Source organism: Aethina tumida, chromosome 5 (assembly GCF_024364675.1).
Source record: "Aethina tumida isolate Nest 87 chromosome 5, icAetTumi1.1, whole genome shotgun sequence".
NCBI classification, from domain to species: Eukaryota; Metazoa; Arthropoda; class Insecta; order Coleoptera; family Nitidulidae; genus Aethina; species Aethina tumida.
Window position 1 is genome coordinate 19,201,428 of NC_065439.1, and position 13,835 is coordinate 19,215,262.

The window sequence follows — 13,835 nt, forward strand, 5'->3', positions numbered from 1 at the left end:
TTCCTTTTATTTTGGACCAACCATCCAAACAAAAACATCCCGATACAGTTACGCGTGGAATTCGAAAGGTTTGCAAATAAACTAACTGTTCGTCCACTGGTTTATTTCATAATGTATATTTATAATTATGTATATATCGATATGGCGAAGGTCACAAGAAAAATTCAAAGTCAAACACCTCGCGGTTGTTACACCGTAGACCGGTATTTTCACGGGTCCAAGGCGTAAATTCAAGGGATGGCATTTATAGCGATGCTCCGAGCCGATCTTGTACTATTACAATTTGATCCTTTTACGGCCTAACTAACTCGTTCTCTCTCACGCCTCTTTTTTCTATAATTTATGCATACGATTAAGTGATTATATATTTAAATGTCGGGATGTAATGGCCGGGATTATTGTCTATTGATCTGGATGACACACACTCGAAATTCATGAATGTGCTCAGTTTAGAAATGAATTTGTGACTCGTCATTGAATGATTAAAATAGGTTTTATTGTTGTCTATTCGATACAGTTACTTACATTACTGTCACTTTGTTTTGGTAATAGATTAGATCGTAGCATTTACTATTTTGAATGTGGTATCCGCAGTCACGAATCAACATCTCATTGTTCGATGGAAAGGAAACATACATCGCAAATCGTTTTCAATGGAGAACGGTAACATAATATTACGACCATTATGTACCGGAAAAAGTAATTTACGTTTCTAACGTTTAACCAAAAATTAAAAATTTATATTATACTTTCTTATTAAGTATATATACACAGTCAAAGTGTCTAGGAAACAGACAGAAAAATCAAATTACTTTAAAAAATAATTTAACTTATAAATTATAAAATAACATAACTAAATATAGAAAAACTCATATTTTTTTATAACTTTATAGTATTTCTACCCGTTCTAGTACTCGTTAAACGGTGAAATTTAATATATCTTATGTTATTACCCAATATTCATAAAAATATTTTTATTATTATGGAAAGTGACACACAAAAATTAAGACAAATTGAGATGATTCACAACGTGAACTGGTTTGTCAAAAGGATACATTTTGCACTATCATGACTTCAGTCTCTATTCACCACAAGAGGCTACCATTGAATATTTTTCATGAACTTGGTCATTTTGCGAGAAGTAGACAATTGCAATAATCGTTTGATGTGGTCGAAATGGGACTTGTTAAAATTAGTTCAAAGTCTGTAAGAAGTCAATGGAAGTTCGTTTGATCCCATACCTATAAGAACAACCCTACATTCTACTAAAAACGTATTCCAATATTGACTTGCTTACGATCACATTCATTGGACCACAGAACCTAAATTTATTTTAGAAAAAAATAATGATGGTTCTGCTTATGTTACACAGAGAGAAAACTACAAAATACATACACGGAGACAAAACTACAAAAAAGATTGTTATTTACAATTCTTCTGGTACAGACTCCCTAGATTGATTTATGTCTAAAGATATATTAAAAAACAATTCATATATTGAAGAAATGATGCTCCTAATAAATGTGTCTCAATATGAAAACGATCCCAGATATAAATCCAAAATTGTGATAAACTGGTTAAGAGACCAAAGCATGAATGTTTTGTTTTAACCATCCTAATCTCGAAACATTGAGGATCACAGTTATAACCAAATTCGACACAATAATTTTTAAAATTTCTTCACAGCAATTTAAAAAGGTTAAAGGATGTTGTTGATCATGAATGCATCCATTGCCTCAAAATACAATGTGAGATAAAATAAATAGCATAATTAAAAGAGTATTACAAAGTTTTCAAGTGATATAAACAGTTTAATACACAATTATTGTTATGTATTCAAGTAAATGATAAGCCAATTAACCTAATATTTGCAGAAAGCATCTTGCAACCTTATTTATGAATAAATATACTAACATGAAAAAAGTCCTGTATATCAAAAGCGTTTAAAGATAAACAGTGCAAATAGATAACTTATCAAATATCAAATTACAGTACAAAAAGTTTCTTGAGAACCGTGTTAAGAAGTAAATCAGTTTCAAATCACTGATGAAATAAACAAAGCATGGTAACAAAAATCTATGTATCGATTTTAAATAAACTTGAAGAAAAATTACATCCACACTGTTTAAATATTTATCAATTCGTCCGCCAAGACTGTTTATGAAATCTATTATTAATATACGACAGAAGTTTTCATACAACTACACAGTAGTTACGCATTCTGTCTTGAAATTTTAAAATCATTGTGAGTGTGTGGGGGTCGTTGATGATTTTATAAAGGCACAATTAGCGGTATTTACTGATCGTTCAATTTTTCTAATTACCAATAAATAATTTAAGATTGTCATAAGCTACGGAGCATTATTAAAAATCAATGAAATGGATATTAATTATTAAAAGCAACGTGTTGCAATTCACTTAACTTATTTAGTTGCTCTTATTCAGCGGCGACATCAACATCGTCAAGTTTAATATGAAAAGTGAGATTTTCTAGATGCAAATGTTTAAAAACACTTAATAGGTGAGAACAATCGTTTATCTGTTTGCTGTTTTCGAGTACATGTTTTTCGGAATAGATAGGATTACTGTGAATCATTTTTTATCATTCATGGCTAAAGATTAAGGAAATTGTTATGTATTTAACCAAATTAAACAATTGTAATGATTGTAATTAAAATTATTTTATTTATCCTAATTATTTGTTAATATTTTCATAGTTCACAATGTAAAATGAAACAAGTTCATTTAATAATAATATATGATGTTTATTTACTTAGAAGTTTACGTATTGTACAACAAAAAATACACAGCGTATTACCACATCCTCTGATATAGGGAAGTCCACGGATCTATGTAAAATTGTTCGCAAAATTATCAGTCACAGTAAAATGAAGATCCAGTATAAATAATTGATTTAGATAAGATTATTGACGTTAATATCTATTGAGTTAAATAATGCTTTTAGTTTCGTAGTGGATCTATGTGAGTGGTGTAGTTATGTGTTTCATACATTGAATGTGTTTTGTTTTGGAATATGCAGGTATTTATATAAATTTATCTAAATCTGTCTAAACAAAAGAGATAAAATGTTAACAAGTATTAACAAATTTAGGTTTTTATAGTCTAGACATTGTACAATGTAGAGGATATTTCAAAACAAATTTAAATGTCCCTCATTTCTGAAATATTATATACAACCTTCAGCTTGAGTACATTTTTTGTAGTCCACAATTATGACATTAGGATGGAGTCTACTAGTAGTGTTCTGCGTTTCAATTTTTAATAAAAATGTGGATGCTCAATTAAACTTCGACTTAAGGAATGGCACGTACGAAAAAGAACTTAAAATAGAAGTTAACTCCACAAATGAAGTCATATTATTATTTCCATCAGTAAATGTAAGTTGTCATTTGCCGTTCAATGTCGAATTTATGTACTGATATCAAAAATTATCTAACATTATTATTATTAAAATTCCTAAACACATAACGATATATTATTGTAGACCAAGAATCCGTTTAGGATTCACACTTATGCACCAAGGGCGACGAAAAACACACCCATTTTGGTGATGGTGAGACAGGAAAAGCAAGTGGCCTCCTGGCAGTTGCCGGCATTGCTGGAGACCACGACGAGGGATGACGAGATAGCCTTCAAAAACGTTTCCAAAACTATGTGCCACGACCGCATGGAAAACATTATAAACCCAAGTAAAAATTTTGTTTTAAATCTTTCGGCGAAAAAATTAAAATAACATTTTTACAGGAATTTCAAATCGCATGGTGGTGGCTAATCAAAGTTTTATCGTGGCTTTGTCGACCTCGAACTTCGTAAATTCCACCGTTTATGTTAAAGTATCGGAGGAGAAGGACTTTTACGTAGAACTGAATAAGGATTACCATCTGACCGTGTCCCCCACTGAACCGAAATACGTCTATTTCAGTTTCACGACGAATGTTTCAGACACGATTATAATTGAAGTGGACTCTGAGGATGACGTGTGCTTCACAACATCTGTACAGAACAGCAGCGTGAGTAAAACTGCTGTCGTTTAATAGTGGGTGGTAGAATTGATTGCCACACTTTTAATAATTTTTTACTAAAGTACGATTTGGGTTACTTTTATCATAATTACCAGCTGACGTTTATTTACTAGTTTCACCTAATTATGGGGCTAGATTAAAGTACACAAACAAAATCAATATCGCCATTAATTATTAATAATTTTCCCACGCACTTGGGAAAAGCCAAAGCTACTATTTAATATTGTCTTGCTGTGGGAAAAATTTTACATTTGGAATGCCTGTTGCTAACTTTTCTGAATAATATATACTTTCTCACTCCAGATAAATAAATTATTTAATTGTAGTGTCCCGTCCTGGACTCAAATAAAGAAGTCACCTACGAAGGATACTATCAGACTGTGTCTAGGAAAGGTGCCCTTACAATTCACCAGGTAAATAAAAGATAATTTTCAATTCTTAATAATTCAATCATTTTTTAATTTTACAGAGAAACTTCAACTTCGGTTTTTTCCTAGTGTTTGTGGTGAAGCCAGACAATTATGACTGTGGGCAAATCAAATCAGTTCTTCCACTCCAACCAAAAATCTATCGGATGTCCTACGGCAACCGGACCTCGGAGATCACATTCAACATCAAAAACAGCATCAATTATAAAGATTACTTCAACGCATCCATCGTAACTTTTTTCGTTTATGTGGGATTTGGACTAATCATTTTGCTGATGACCCTCGCTTTCAACAAATGGGGCACTTTATCCACTATGACTGAAACGAAGTTTGATCAAGGTTGTGTTTTTACTAAGAATATGTTTTAAAAAGTACCAATATTGTTTTGTAGTTGATGGCGAGTCGATTGATCAACTTAACCCCCAGTCCCAGGAAACAATTAACTACTTATTGAAGCATAATAAAATCACGTTAAACGTTTTGGCTCAATTTCCTATCAAGGATAAGCGCAGATCATTTAATTACTTATGGCACATTTGTTCCATAGCAATTTTCTATAGTATTCCTGTAGTACAACTGGTTGTAACCTATCAAAGAGTAAGCAGGCAATAAAAAAAGATCTAAGTAACTAAGTATGTAATGTCGGCTTTTTGTAGGTGGTAAACCGGACTGGAAACCAAGACATGTGTTACTATAACTTCTTGTGTGCCCATCCCAAATTTGGATTTAGCGATTTCAATCACATTTATTCGAACATCGGTTATGTTTTAATAGGGATAATGTTTTTGTTCGCCACTCTCCACAGGCACGTTAAAGTGCCCTTGAGATTTGTAAGTCTAGTGAATTCATAAACTTAACAATATTAATATTTATTTTAGGAAACTGGCATTCCAGTACATTACGGTCTGTTTTACTCGATGGGAGTTGCCCTCATCATTGAAGGTTTATTGTCAGCTTCGTATCACATCTGCCCAAGTCAATCGAATTACCAGTTCGATACCAGTTTTATGTACGTTATGGCAGTTTTGTGTATGGTGAAGCTGTACCAGAACCGACATCCGGATATTAATGCGTCGGCGTACGCCACTTTTTCCGTCCTAGGCATAGCAATATTTTTGGCCATGATTGGAATTTTGAACGGAAGTCTCTCTGTTTGGATCATGTTTGCGGTCGCTTACTCTCTTCTGTGCGTTTACATATCTTTTAAGATATACTATTTAAGTTTCATCTTCGACGGATTTAAAAAATTAAAGGAAGACATAATGAACAACGGTCTCACGGCTGAAACGTTTGCGCCGGTAAAAAAAGGTATCACTCCTCCGCCCCTAACAGTTTTTAAATGAATAACACAAAACATGTTTTTAGTGAGATTCGTCTTGCTAACGCTGGTTAATCTGTTGAATTACGGCATTTTGATCGCCGGAATTTTGATGTGGGGCCGGGGGCTCACGGACTTCGGCACGTTCTTGCTGGGTTTGCTGATGGGCAATTCCATAATCCACGCCATTTTCTACACCTCAATGAAGCTGGTCAACCGTGAGAGAATATGTTTCGAAGCTTGCATCTATGGCGTTCTTGCCGTGGCCTCCTGGGCCGCCGCCACCGTGTTCTTCCTCGATGCCGCCACTTTGTGGACGGTGAGTTGGATGATTTTTGATTTTGAAGTGGAACTGAGGTTGTTTCTTTTAAGGTTACGGCTGCTGAATCTAGAGAATGGAACCAGGGTTGCATTTTGATGAATTTTTACGACAAGCACGATGTTTGGCATTTACTCAGCGCCCCCGCCTTGTTCTTTACCTTCATGTATTTGTTGTGCCTCGACGATGATCTAATCAACACAAAACATAGCGATATTGAAGTATTTTAATATTTTTGTATAATTATTTATTTCTGCTGAATACATTTTTATAGAAACAATTGCGTTTTATTTAATATCTGGATATTACCTCAGGTCGTCATCCACATTAAATCTTGAAGACGACGTTTTACGCAATCACGTCGGATAAAGAAAAAAACTTAAAAAAAAAATGGAAGGAGAGTGTCTAAAACACGGTTTGTGGAGTCGCCATCCTTTGCATAAATCGGTAGTATTTAAGATAAAATCGGAAGCTGAATTGTGCAGTTGAGATTCCGACTCCAATTGTGTAAGATCGATGAGATATTTCTAACTGTGGGATAAACACTCGAAATATGATGTAAGTTAATTTTCATATAAATATGTTACATACTCTAATTTACTCTCAATGCTTTATATAAAATAGAATAGTTAAATATTTTATTATGCGAAACATTTATGTGACCTGTAGACATCTAGTTGTTTGCATTGTTTGTTAATGACAGCTTTAGATGCAGTTCAAATGAAATATAAATAATTTATTTATATAAAAGTAGTCATTATTGTACCAACTTTTTAAAATATTAAATATTTTAGTCCCAACTCTTTTATTTAATGTGAACTTACAATAATGTTAATTCCCTATTGTTCTTTTATACAGTATTATAAAAACTATTCTATAAAATATTGTATAAATATTTCTGAATGGAGCTGGACATATTTTATTTACTATCTTTGTTATTTTATAATTTTTTCAATTTTCTTGAATTGTTGTGATGGATTCATTTTAATTTATAAAAGTTTTATGTCGAATTTGGTGATAAACACGACCCCCTTGTTTTCTATAAGGTGTTAGTATCACAGAATTATAATTTTTCTTACAGTTTCACTTCGACCAATGATTATAACAAGCAAAAAGCCGTTAGAAAATAATTGATTTAAATTCACACTTCACACAATGAAAGACCATACAAAAGAAGCTATAAATTTGTTAATTCAAAAATAAAATTTCCATATTATCACTTTTTATAATTTTCAGGGCCAGAATATCTGACCAGACCATGCCAAAATTCTTCATATTACCATTATTACTCTACGGAGCTCTTTTGAGTACTATTCAAGCATATCCTTCAACAATTGAAGAATACAAGTACTTGGATCGCGACGTGAGTACGTTAGAATGTCCAATACACCTGTGTACCGAAATCTGTTTTTTAGTATGCCAGTCCAGGTGCCCATCAGTTGGCCAGTTGGTTGGCGTCTCAGCTTCGTCCAAAGGAATACATTGCGCCACAGGAAATTCCCATTTTACCTTACAGATTACCGGCACAAGGCAAAAGAAACTCGGAGGTCTCCAACGCCATCATTGGATCAGAGGAAACCCAAAAGATGTACCGCGACGGCAGAAAATAGAGGACGACCTGACCATTGTGATTTCAGTTATATTATAGCATAAAATATTGTGTATGTCTCAACGGGAGAAAATAAATATTACAATAATACAAGCAACACTTCATTAAATCCTTCTAACATATCAAAAAAAAACTGTATATTAATTATAGTTAGTAATCATTTAATTCAAAAGTACGTAATTTTTTAGTTATTCAACTTAACTGAACATTTAGTTAATTATTATTTAAAAAGGTACCTTTTTTCTTAAAATATCTGAACTATATTGTTAAATATATTCTTTTCACCTCTGTTGTTTTATGGATACCTTGTTACGTTCTGTCAATATCCAGTATTTCATTCTTTCCTCATAACACCGTTTAATAACCGACCTGTTAAACAAAAATACAACGCAATGTAAACTAATCATTTCCGCTTTATTTGCAATAGCACGGACACATCCTTAAATACACAAGAATGTATCCCATATTTACTTAGTTCTTACATATAATAAGAGCAAGTTGTGATTTTCTTGTCAGTCCTGAAATTGAGTTTGATGCGATCAACCAGCAGGTAAGAACGCTTCTTTTGTTCCCTCGCAAATTTAAGTTTTCTATCTTCTTTCAGGCCAAAATGTCTTTGTATTCCTATATTATATTTTTCTTGGTCATAAATTTGTCCTTGGTGATTTCTGCGCCTTTGGGATGTCAGGATCTGAATGTACGTATACATCACTGGTAATTCCTGTCAGTCAGTGTAATTTTTTTAGTTGCCGGATCCCGAAAAATATCAACTCTGCATGTTGGAATACGCTTATAAGACAAGAAAGTATTCACATGGAGATTTCGACTCGGTTTTCCAGGAAAGAAAACGCAATCCTGAACTGAGTCAAGCTTTGCATTATATGAAAGAAATGAATATCATATGATGTGCACATCATCAATTAAATACGAAAGCGGATCAAGATTCTGCAATATTTTTGTAACACGTTCCTAGTCATATCATAGGTGGCATTATGAAATATATTATTTGCAAATATTTTTCAATTTTACTATAATCTAAATGTATTTAATTAATAAAAATTTTAGCAATTATGAGAATATATAATTGTTTTATTTTAAAGAAAAATCATATTTTAAATGAAAAAATACTATTATTATTTTTAAATTATAAAAATATTTTTATTTATTTACAACCACAGACGTGTTTTATAATATTGATTTTATAACTTTAAAATTTATGATATTATATATTTAATATATGGGAATTAATCGTGTACATAACATTTATTGAATATTTCATATGAATTGATTATTTCGTATTTTCATATATATATTATTCACAGTCTTTTTATTTCTTGATATAGATTGTTCACATTTAATATGCATTTGATAAATCAATCTAGTAACTTATGTCTATAGTATATTTACCAGAGGCAACCAATGATACAGCTTTCTAATACTTAATCTAGTGATTATTTTTTCTATGATCCAATGTAGTTTTATCGTTAATATTTTGAAAGTAGTTACAATGTTTCAATTAACCTAAGACTTTGACAATAAAAGATTATAAATGCTAGTATTTAATTTATCAAAACGTCAAGCAATTAATACAGTTAAATTGTTGTGTCAAAATATGTCTACTAAATGTGAAGTAGCTGTATGTCAATTTACTTCAACAAACGATAAAGAAAGGAACTTAAGCATTGTTAAAAAACTTGTACAACAAGCTGCGAATAAAGATGCAAAGGTAAATATAATTTTTGATTTTATTTTTGAAACATTTCTTCCATTTTTAGGTAGTATTTTTACCGGAAGCCACCGATTACATTGGAACAAGTAAAAAAGAAACTGCTGAATTGGCTGAACCATTAACTGGTAAATTAATATCAGAGTATAAAAATTTAGCCAAATCAAACAACGTTTGGCTATCAATTGGTGGATTCCATGAAAAAGTGAATGAGGTAAAGCAAATAAAACAACAAAAATAAATTTTAATATACTTATATTTCCAGTCAACCACATACAATGCCCATATCTTAATTGATAATGAAGGGTTTATTAAATCAGTCTACAGGAAAGTCCACTTGTTTGATGTATGCATACCTGAGAAAAACGTAAATCTAAAAGAATCGGACTTTAATAAAGGTGGTGACAGAATCCTTGAGCCCATTCAAACACCAGCTGGATTAATGGGTTTAGCAATTGTATCCTTGTCTATTTATAAGTTTAATCTCACTTAAAATTAACTTATTTTAAGACCATTGTTGTAAATTTCTTATCTATTTATTAAAATTCTTATTTGATTATTTTCGTCCTTGACTGACTCTAGTGCTATGATTTAAGATTTCCAGAACTAGCAATCCTCCAAAGAAGATTAGGTGCTGAAATTCTAACATACCCTTCAGCATTCACTTCCACAACTGGTGAGGCTCATTGGGAAATTTTATTAAGAGCAAGAGCTATTGAAAATCAATGTTATGTTATTGCTGCAGCCCAATATGGGAAGCACAATGATACTCGCGTTTCTTATGGACAATCTATTGTATGCTATAATTTATCCAATATTCAGTATCCAATAATATATAATTAATTGATTTCTTTAGATTATTGATCCATGGGGTAAGATAATAGGGGAGTGTCCAAAATATCAACCAGACAATGACGCTGATGAAAGTATAGCAGTGGCAACAATAAATTTGGATCTAATTAAAAAAGTAAGGAGAGAAATGCCGGTCGTAGATCACAGAAGAAGTGATATTTATAGTTTGGAGCTAACTGAGAACCTGACCAATACAGTAAATGATAATGATATATACTATTTTGCTGACAAAAAAATACTTGGTGGTACAGTTTTTTATAAGTCCCCCTACAGTTTTGCCTTCACCAACATAAGATGCGTCGTGCCTGGCCGTATCCTTGAATATTACATTTAGTTGACTGTCAATTTTTGTTTAGTATTTTTCCTATTAATGTGCAGATGTGCTAATTTCTAGTTTAAGACCAGCTGCAAGGTTGCAGGATTTAACTGAAGTGGAAGTCGCCGATTTATTTAGGACCTCGGTAAAAGTAGAACAGGTTCTAGAAAAGCATCACAACTCAACAAGTACCACAGTTTGCGTTCAGGATGGAAAAAATGCTGGCCAAACTGTTCCTGTATGTGTTATAAGTCTAATTGGACTTAATTACAATAGTCTTTTGTAGCACGTTCACGTTCATATTCTTCCGAGAAAACCGGGTGACTTTGAAAGGAACGACGATATTTATGACTCATTGGCGAAACACGATAGAGAGGATAATCCAGGACCATTGAGAACAACTGAAGAAATGGTGAAAGAGGCTCAAACATTGAGAGCATATTTTTCCAGTTAGATTTATTGTCAAAGAAGGTACATGTGATATAATAAATTAATCAAATTCAATTTAGTTAACAACTGATTACATGTTTTTATTTCCGACCCTACATAATTACTAGATCAATAACGCAAATAATTGTTCTAGATTTTAATTAAACCAAAGTAAATTTTGTCAAGTAATTAAGTAATTATCTTGATATGTTAAAATCTAAATTAAATACAAGATAAAGGTCATAAATACTAGTACTAAAATTTAGATATTTATATGAAAATAATGTATTTTTCTTGTAATTGGGACATCTTGATTATTGTTAAATGATTACCGTTGCATGTTCCAAAACATCAGTTTTAAACACCAGATAAATTATATTTATTATTCCTTAAAATACAACTTTGTTGACATTTCAGAATATATAATTAGCAAAACAAATAAGTTATGATGTAAATTTTAATTAAAATCTAAGTAGACTAACAACTGCGATTAAATAATTAGCTTTGCATGTTCCAATTTGACCCTAAGTTATTTAGCAATGAAAGTCCGAGCGTTGTGTATCCTGGTTGCAGTACTGTTTAATCAAGTTTTTAGTAAATTACGGCCAATTCATAGATGGGACAATTCTGTTTCACTTTTTATAGAATGGTATCTTGGTGGTTCATCTAATCTTATAGTGATAAATTATAACTTTCGTCCGCAGAGAGAAATACAATTTGTAATCACAAATTTTAAATGTTTCAACGATTATCAAAGGTTTAAAACATTAAATAATAAAACTTTAATTGTTAAACTGAACAATTTGCAAAATATTCAAGATATATTAATGGAAAATGAAGACACTAAAATTATTTTAATTGCTAGAAGTATGTACTCAGGATTGTTTGAAAAGATATTTAAATCTAGGAAGAAACAAGTTATTTTAATTAACACCCATACTAAATCAATTTTTGCCTTCAACGTTTTCAACAACACTGTTGAAAAATCTACATTTTATAATTTCAGGAAACATTCAAATACGAACAATTATTTTGGAATAAAAGTTGAGTGCACCCTGTTTGAAAGTCTCCCAACATCTTTCAAAATAAACAATCAATTCAATGGAATAGATTCTTCCGTTGTGGAAGCAGTGTCCAAGAAATTAAACATTAACTTGGACTGTCATATTCCGAAAGGCGGAGACGATTATGGTTCTGTTAAAAATGGCAATGGAACTGGAGCTATTGGAGAGTTATACAATAGAAAAATCGACGTAATTTTCAATAATCTTTTCTTGAAGGACTATCACGTTAACAATTCGGTGTTTACGGATGTTATAATGGAAGATCCGTTATGTGTTGTGGTTCCGGCTGCTAAAAAAATACCCACTTGGATGGGTGTTATTAGGGTTTTTAATTGGTTGATGTGGGTCTATATTGTTGTGACGTTTACCGTTTCTGTTTTTGTGTTGTATATGCTTCAAAGATTCACAACGAAACGTTACTTATCAGTTTTAGGAGCAACTTTAGAAGTTATTAAAATTGTATTTAATACATCCGAAATGGTTCACAAAACATCCAAAATCACTGAAAAACTTCTATTAAGTACTATTATATTTTTCGGCCTCATTTTCTCGACGATTTTTCAAAGTTCTTTGGTCAATGTGTTGACAGTACCAGGGTTTTATCCGGAAATTGACACCCTCGAAGATTTGGCAAACTCCGAGTACAGAGTATCATCCAGTTCTAGTAGCTTGGCCAGCACTTTCGCGGGATTTAAATCCCAACATATGGAGGAATTAAACAGGAAATTTTACATTGCAAACAGTTCGATGCCGAAATCTCTGGCGTATTTAATCAGAAAAACAAAAGGGAAATACCTGACGTTCAAGCAAAAATTCGAAACGAGTGATATTAAAATGCATCTTGTGAAAGAATGCCCCTTGTCATACTTGTTGGCTTATTTAACTCATAAACAATTGTTCTTTTTACGTGATTTAAATCGAGTTATACTAGGCTTGGTGCAGGGTGGTTTTATTAATAAATGGGAAGCTGATGCGGTGAGAAATATGTCATACATTATTATTGCATCTACCAAAAATACAACGAAAACTATTGATGTTGGTTTTTCTATAAGACCTTTTGAATACGACGACTTAGCTTCTTGTTTTATTTTACTATATCTAGGATTGTGCTTTAGTTTGTTGATGTTTGTTTTTGAATTTATTTATGGTTGTAGAAATCGAAAAACAATTCCACTTAAGAAGCATTTTACTTTTAGAATACCAATAGCCTTATATTACAAGAAAATATCGAAATAAATTTTAGTAAATAATTAAAATTAAAAAAGAAAAATATATTCCCGCCACATTTTTAAATTAGTACCTAGTGCCATTTCTGGTAGATCCCCTTTCTAACTGTTGAACGGTTATTTTTTATAAGGCTATAACTCAAAAACAATTTGAGAGAATTTTGAGAATTTTTTTAAAATTTTACACTAGGTGTGTTCCTTAAAACTAATACAAAAATGTTAGTTTTAATATAAAACTTTGGAAGAATATCATGTGGTTTGTTGTTTTATCATGTTATATATTTAAGATTGTAGTTAAGCCTTTAAATATTCGCTTCTAGTAAATGATTTATGATTACATAAATTAAATAACAAATCTACAAGCATTTTAATAAAATAAAAGTGAACAAATTAAGACATTAATGAATAGATAAAAATAATATATAATTCAAAATACATTTTTTTAATAATAAATTTAATATTTTATAGTATTTGGACGAGCCCCCGTATATTGCAAGTCATTCTA

At 31.6% G+C, this 13,835-nt stretch overlaps 4 protein-coding genes and 1 long non-coding RNA gene across 5 annotated transcripts; all 5 read left to right on the plus strand.

Moving 5' to 3' along the window:
* The first annotated feature begins 2,908 nt into the window (after window positions 1–2,908).
* On the plus strand, window positions 2,909–6,382 carry LOC109605123 (SID1 transmembrane family member 1-like). The gene is made up of 11 exons (XM_020021698.2): window positions 2,909–3,040; window positions 3,225–3,398; window positions 3,506–3,710; window positions 3,766–4,031; window positions 4,370–4,456; window positions 4,513–4,810; window positions 4,863–5,068; window positions 5,128–5,301; window positions 5,350–5,779; window positions 5,837–6,108; window positions 6,162–6,382. The coding sequence occupies exons 1-11, from the start codon at window positions 3,035–3,037 to the stop codon at window positions 6,336–6,338; spliced, it is 2,295 nt and encodes a 764-aa protein (XP_019877257.2). The 5' UTR covers window positions 2,909–3,034; the 3' UTR covers window positions 6,339–6,382.
* Window positions 6,383–6,540: 158 nt separating this feature from the next.
* LOC109605128 (uncharacterized) lies at window positions 6,541–7,794 on the plus strand. Its single transcript, XM_020021703.2, has 3 exons — window positions 6,541–6,666; window positions 7,345–7,471; window positions 7,524–7,794. Exons 1-3 carry the CDS (start codon window positions 6,662–6,664, stop codon window positions 7,716–7,718), a joined length of 327 nt encoding a protein of 108 aa, XP_019877262.1. The 5' UTR covers window positions 6,541–6,661; the 3' UTR covers window positions 7,719–7,794.
* A 400-nt stretch (window positions 7,795–8,194) lies between these two features.
* Window positions 8,195–8,788, plus strand: LOC126265756 (uncharacterized). The gene is made up of 3 exons (XR_007548231.1): window positions 8,195–8,267; window positions 8,322–8,414; window positions 8,464–8,788. It is a non-coding gene; the product is annotated as an uncharacterized LOC126265756 (long non-coding RNA).
* Window positions 8,789–9,249: 461 nt separating this feature from the next.
* LOC109605126 (nitrilase and fragile histidine triad fusion protein NitFhit) lies at window positions 9,250–11,131 on the plus strand. The gene is made up of 7 exons (XM_020021701.2): window positions 9,250–9,443; window positions 9,493–9,657; window positions 9,709–9,900; window positions 10,026–10,238; window positions 10,300–10,606; window positions 10,674–10,849; window positions 10,898–11,131. The coding sequence occupies exons 1-7, from the start codon at window positions 9,267–9,269 to the stop codon at window positions 11,063–11,065; spliced, it is 1,398 nt and encodes a 465-aa protein (XP_019877260.2). The 5' UTR covers window positions 9,250–9,266; the 3' UTR covers window positions 11,066–11,131.
* A 417-nt stretch (window positions 11,132–11,548) lies between these two features.
* On the plus strand, window positions 11,549–13,365 carry LOC126265695 (uncharacterized). Its single transcript, XM_049967957.1, has 2 exons — window positions 11,549–11,612; window positions 12,217–13,365. Exons 1-2 carry the CDS (start codon window positions 11,549–11,551, stop codon window positions 13,338–13,340), a joined length of 1,188 nt encoding a protein of 395 aa, XP_049823914.1. The 3' UTR covers window positions 13,341–13,365.
* The last annotated feature ends 470 nt before the right edge of the window (window positions 13,366–13,835 follow it).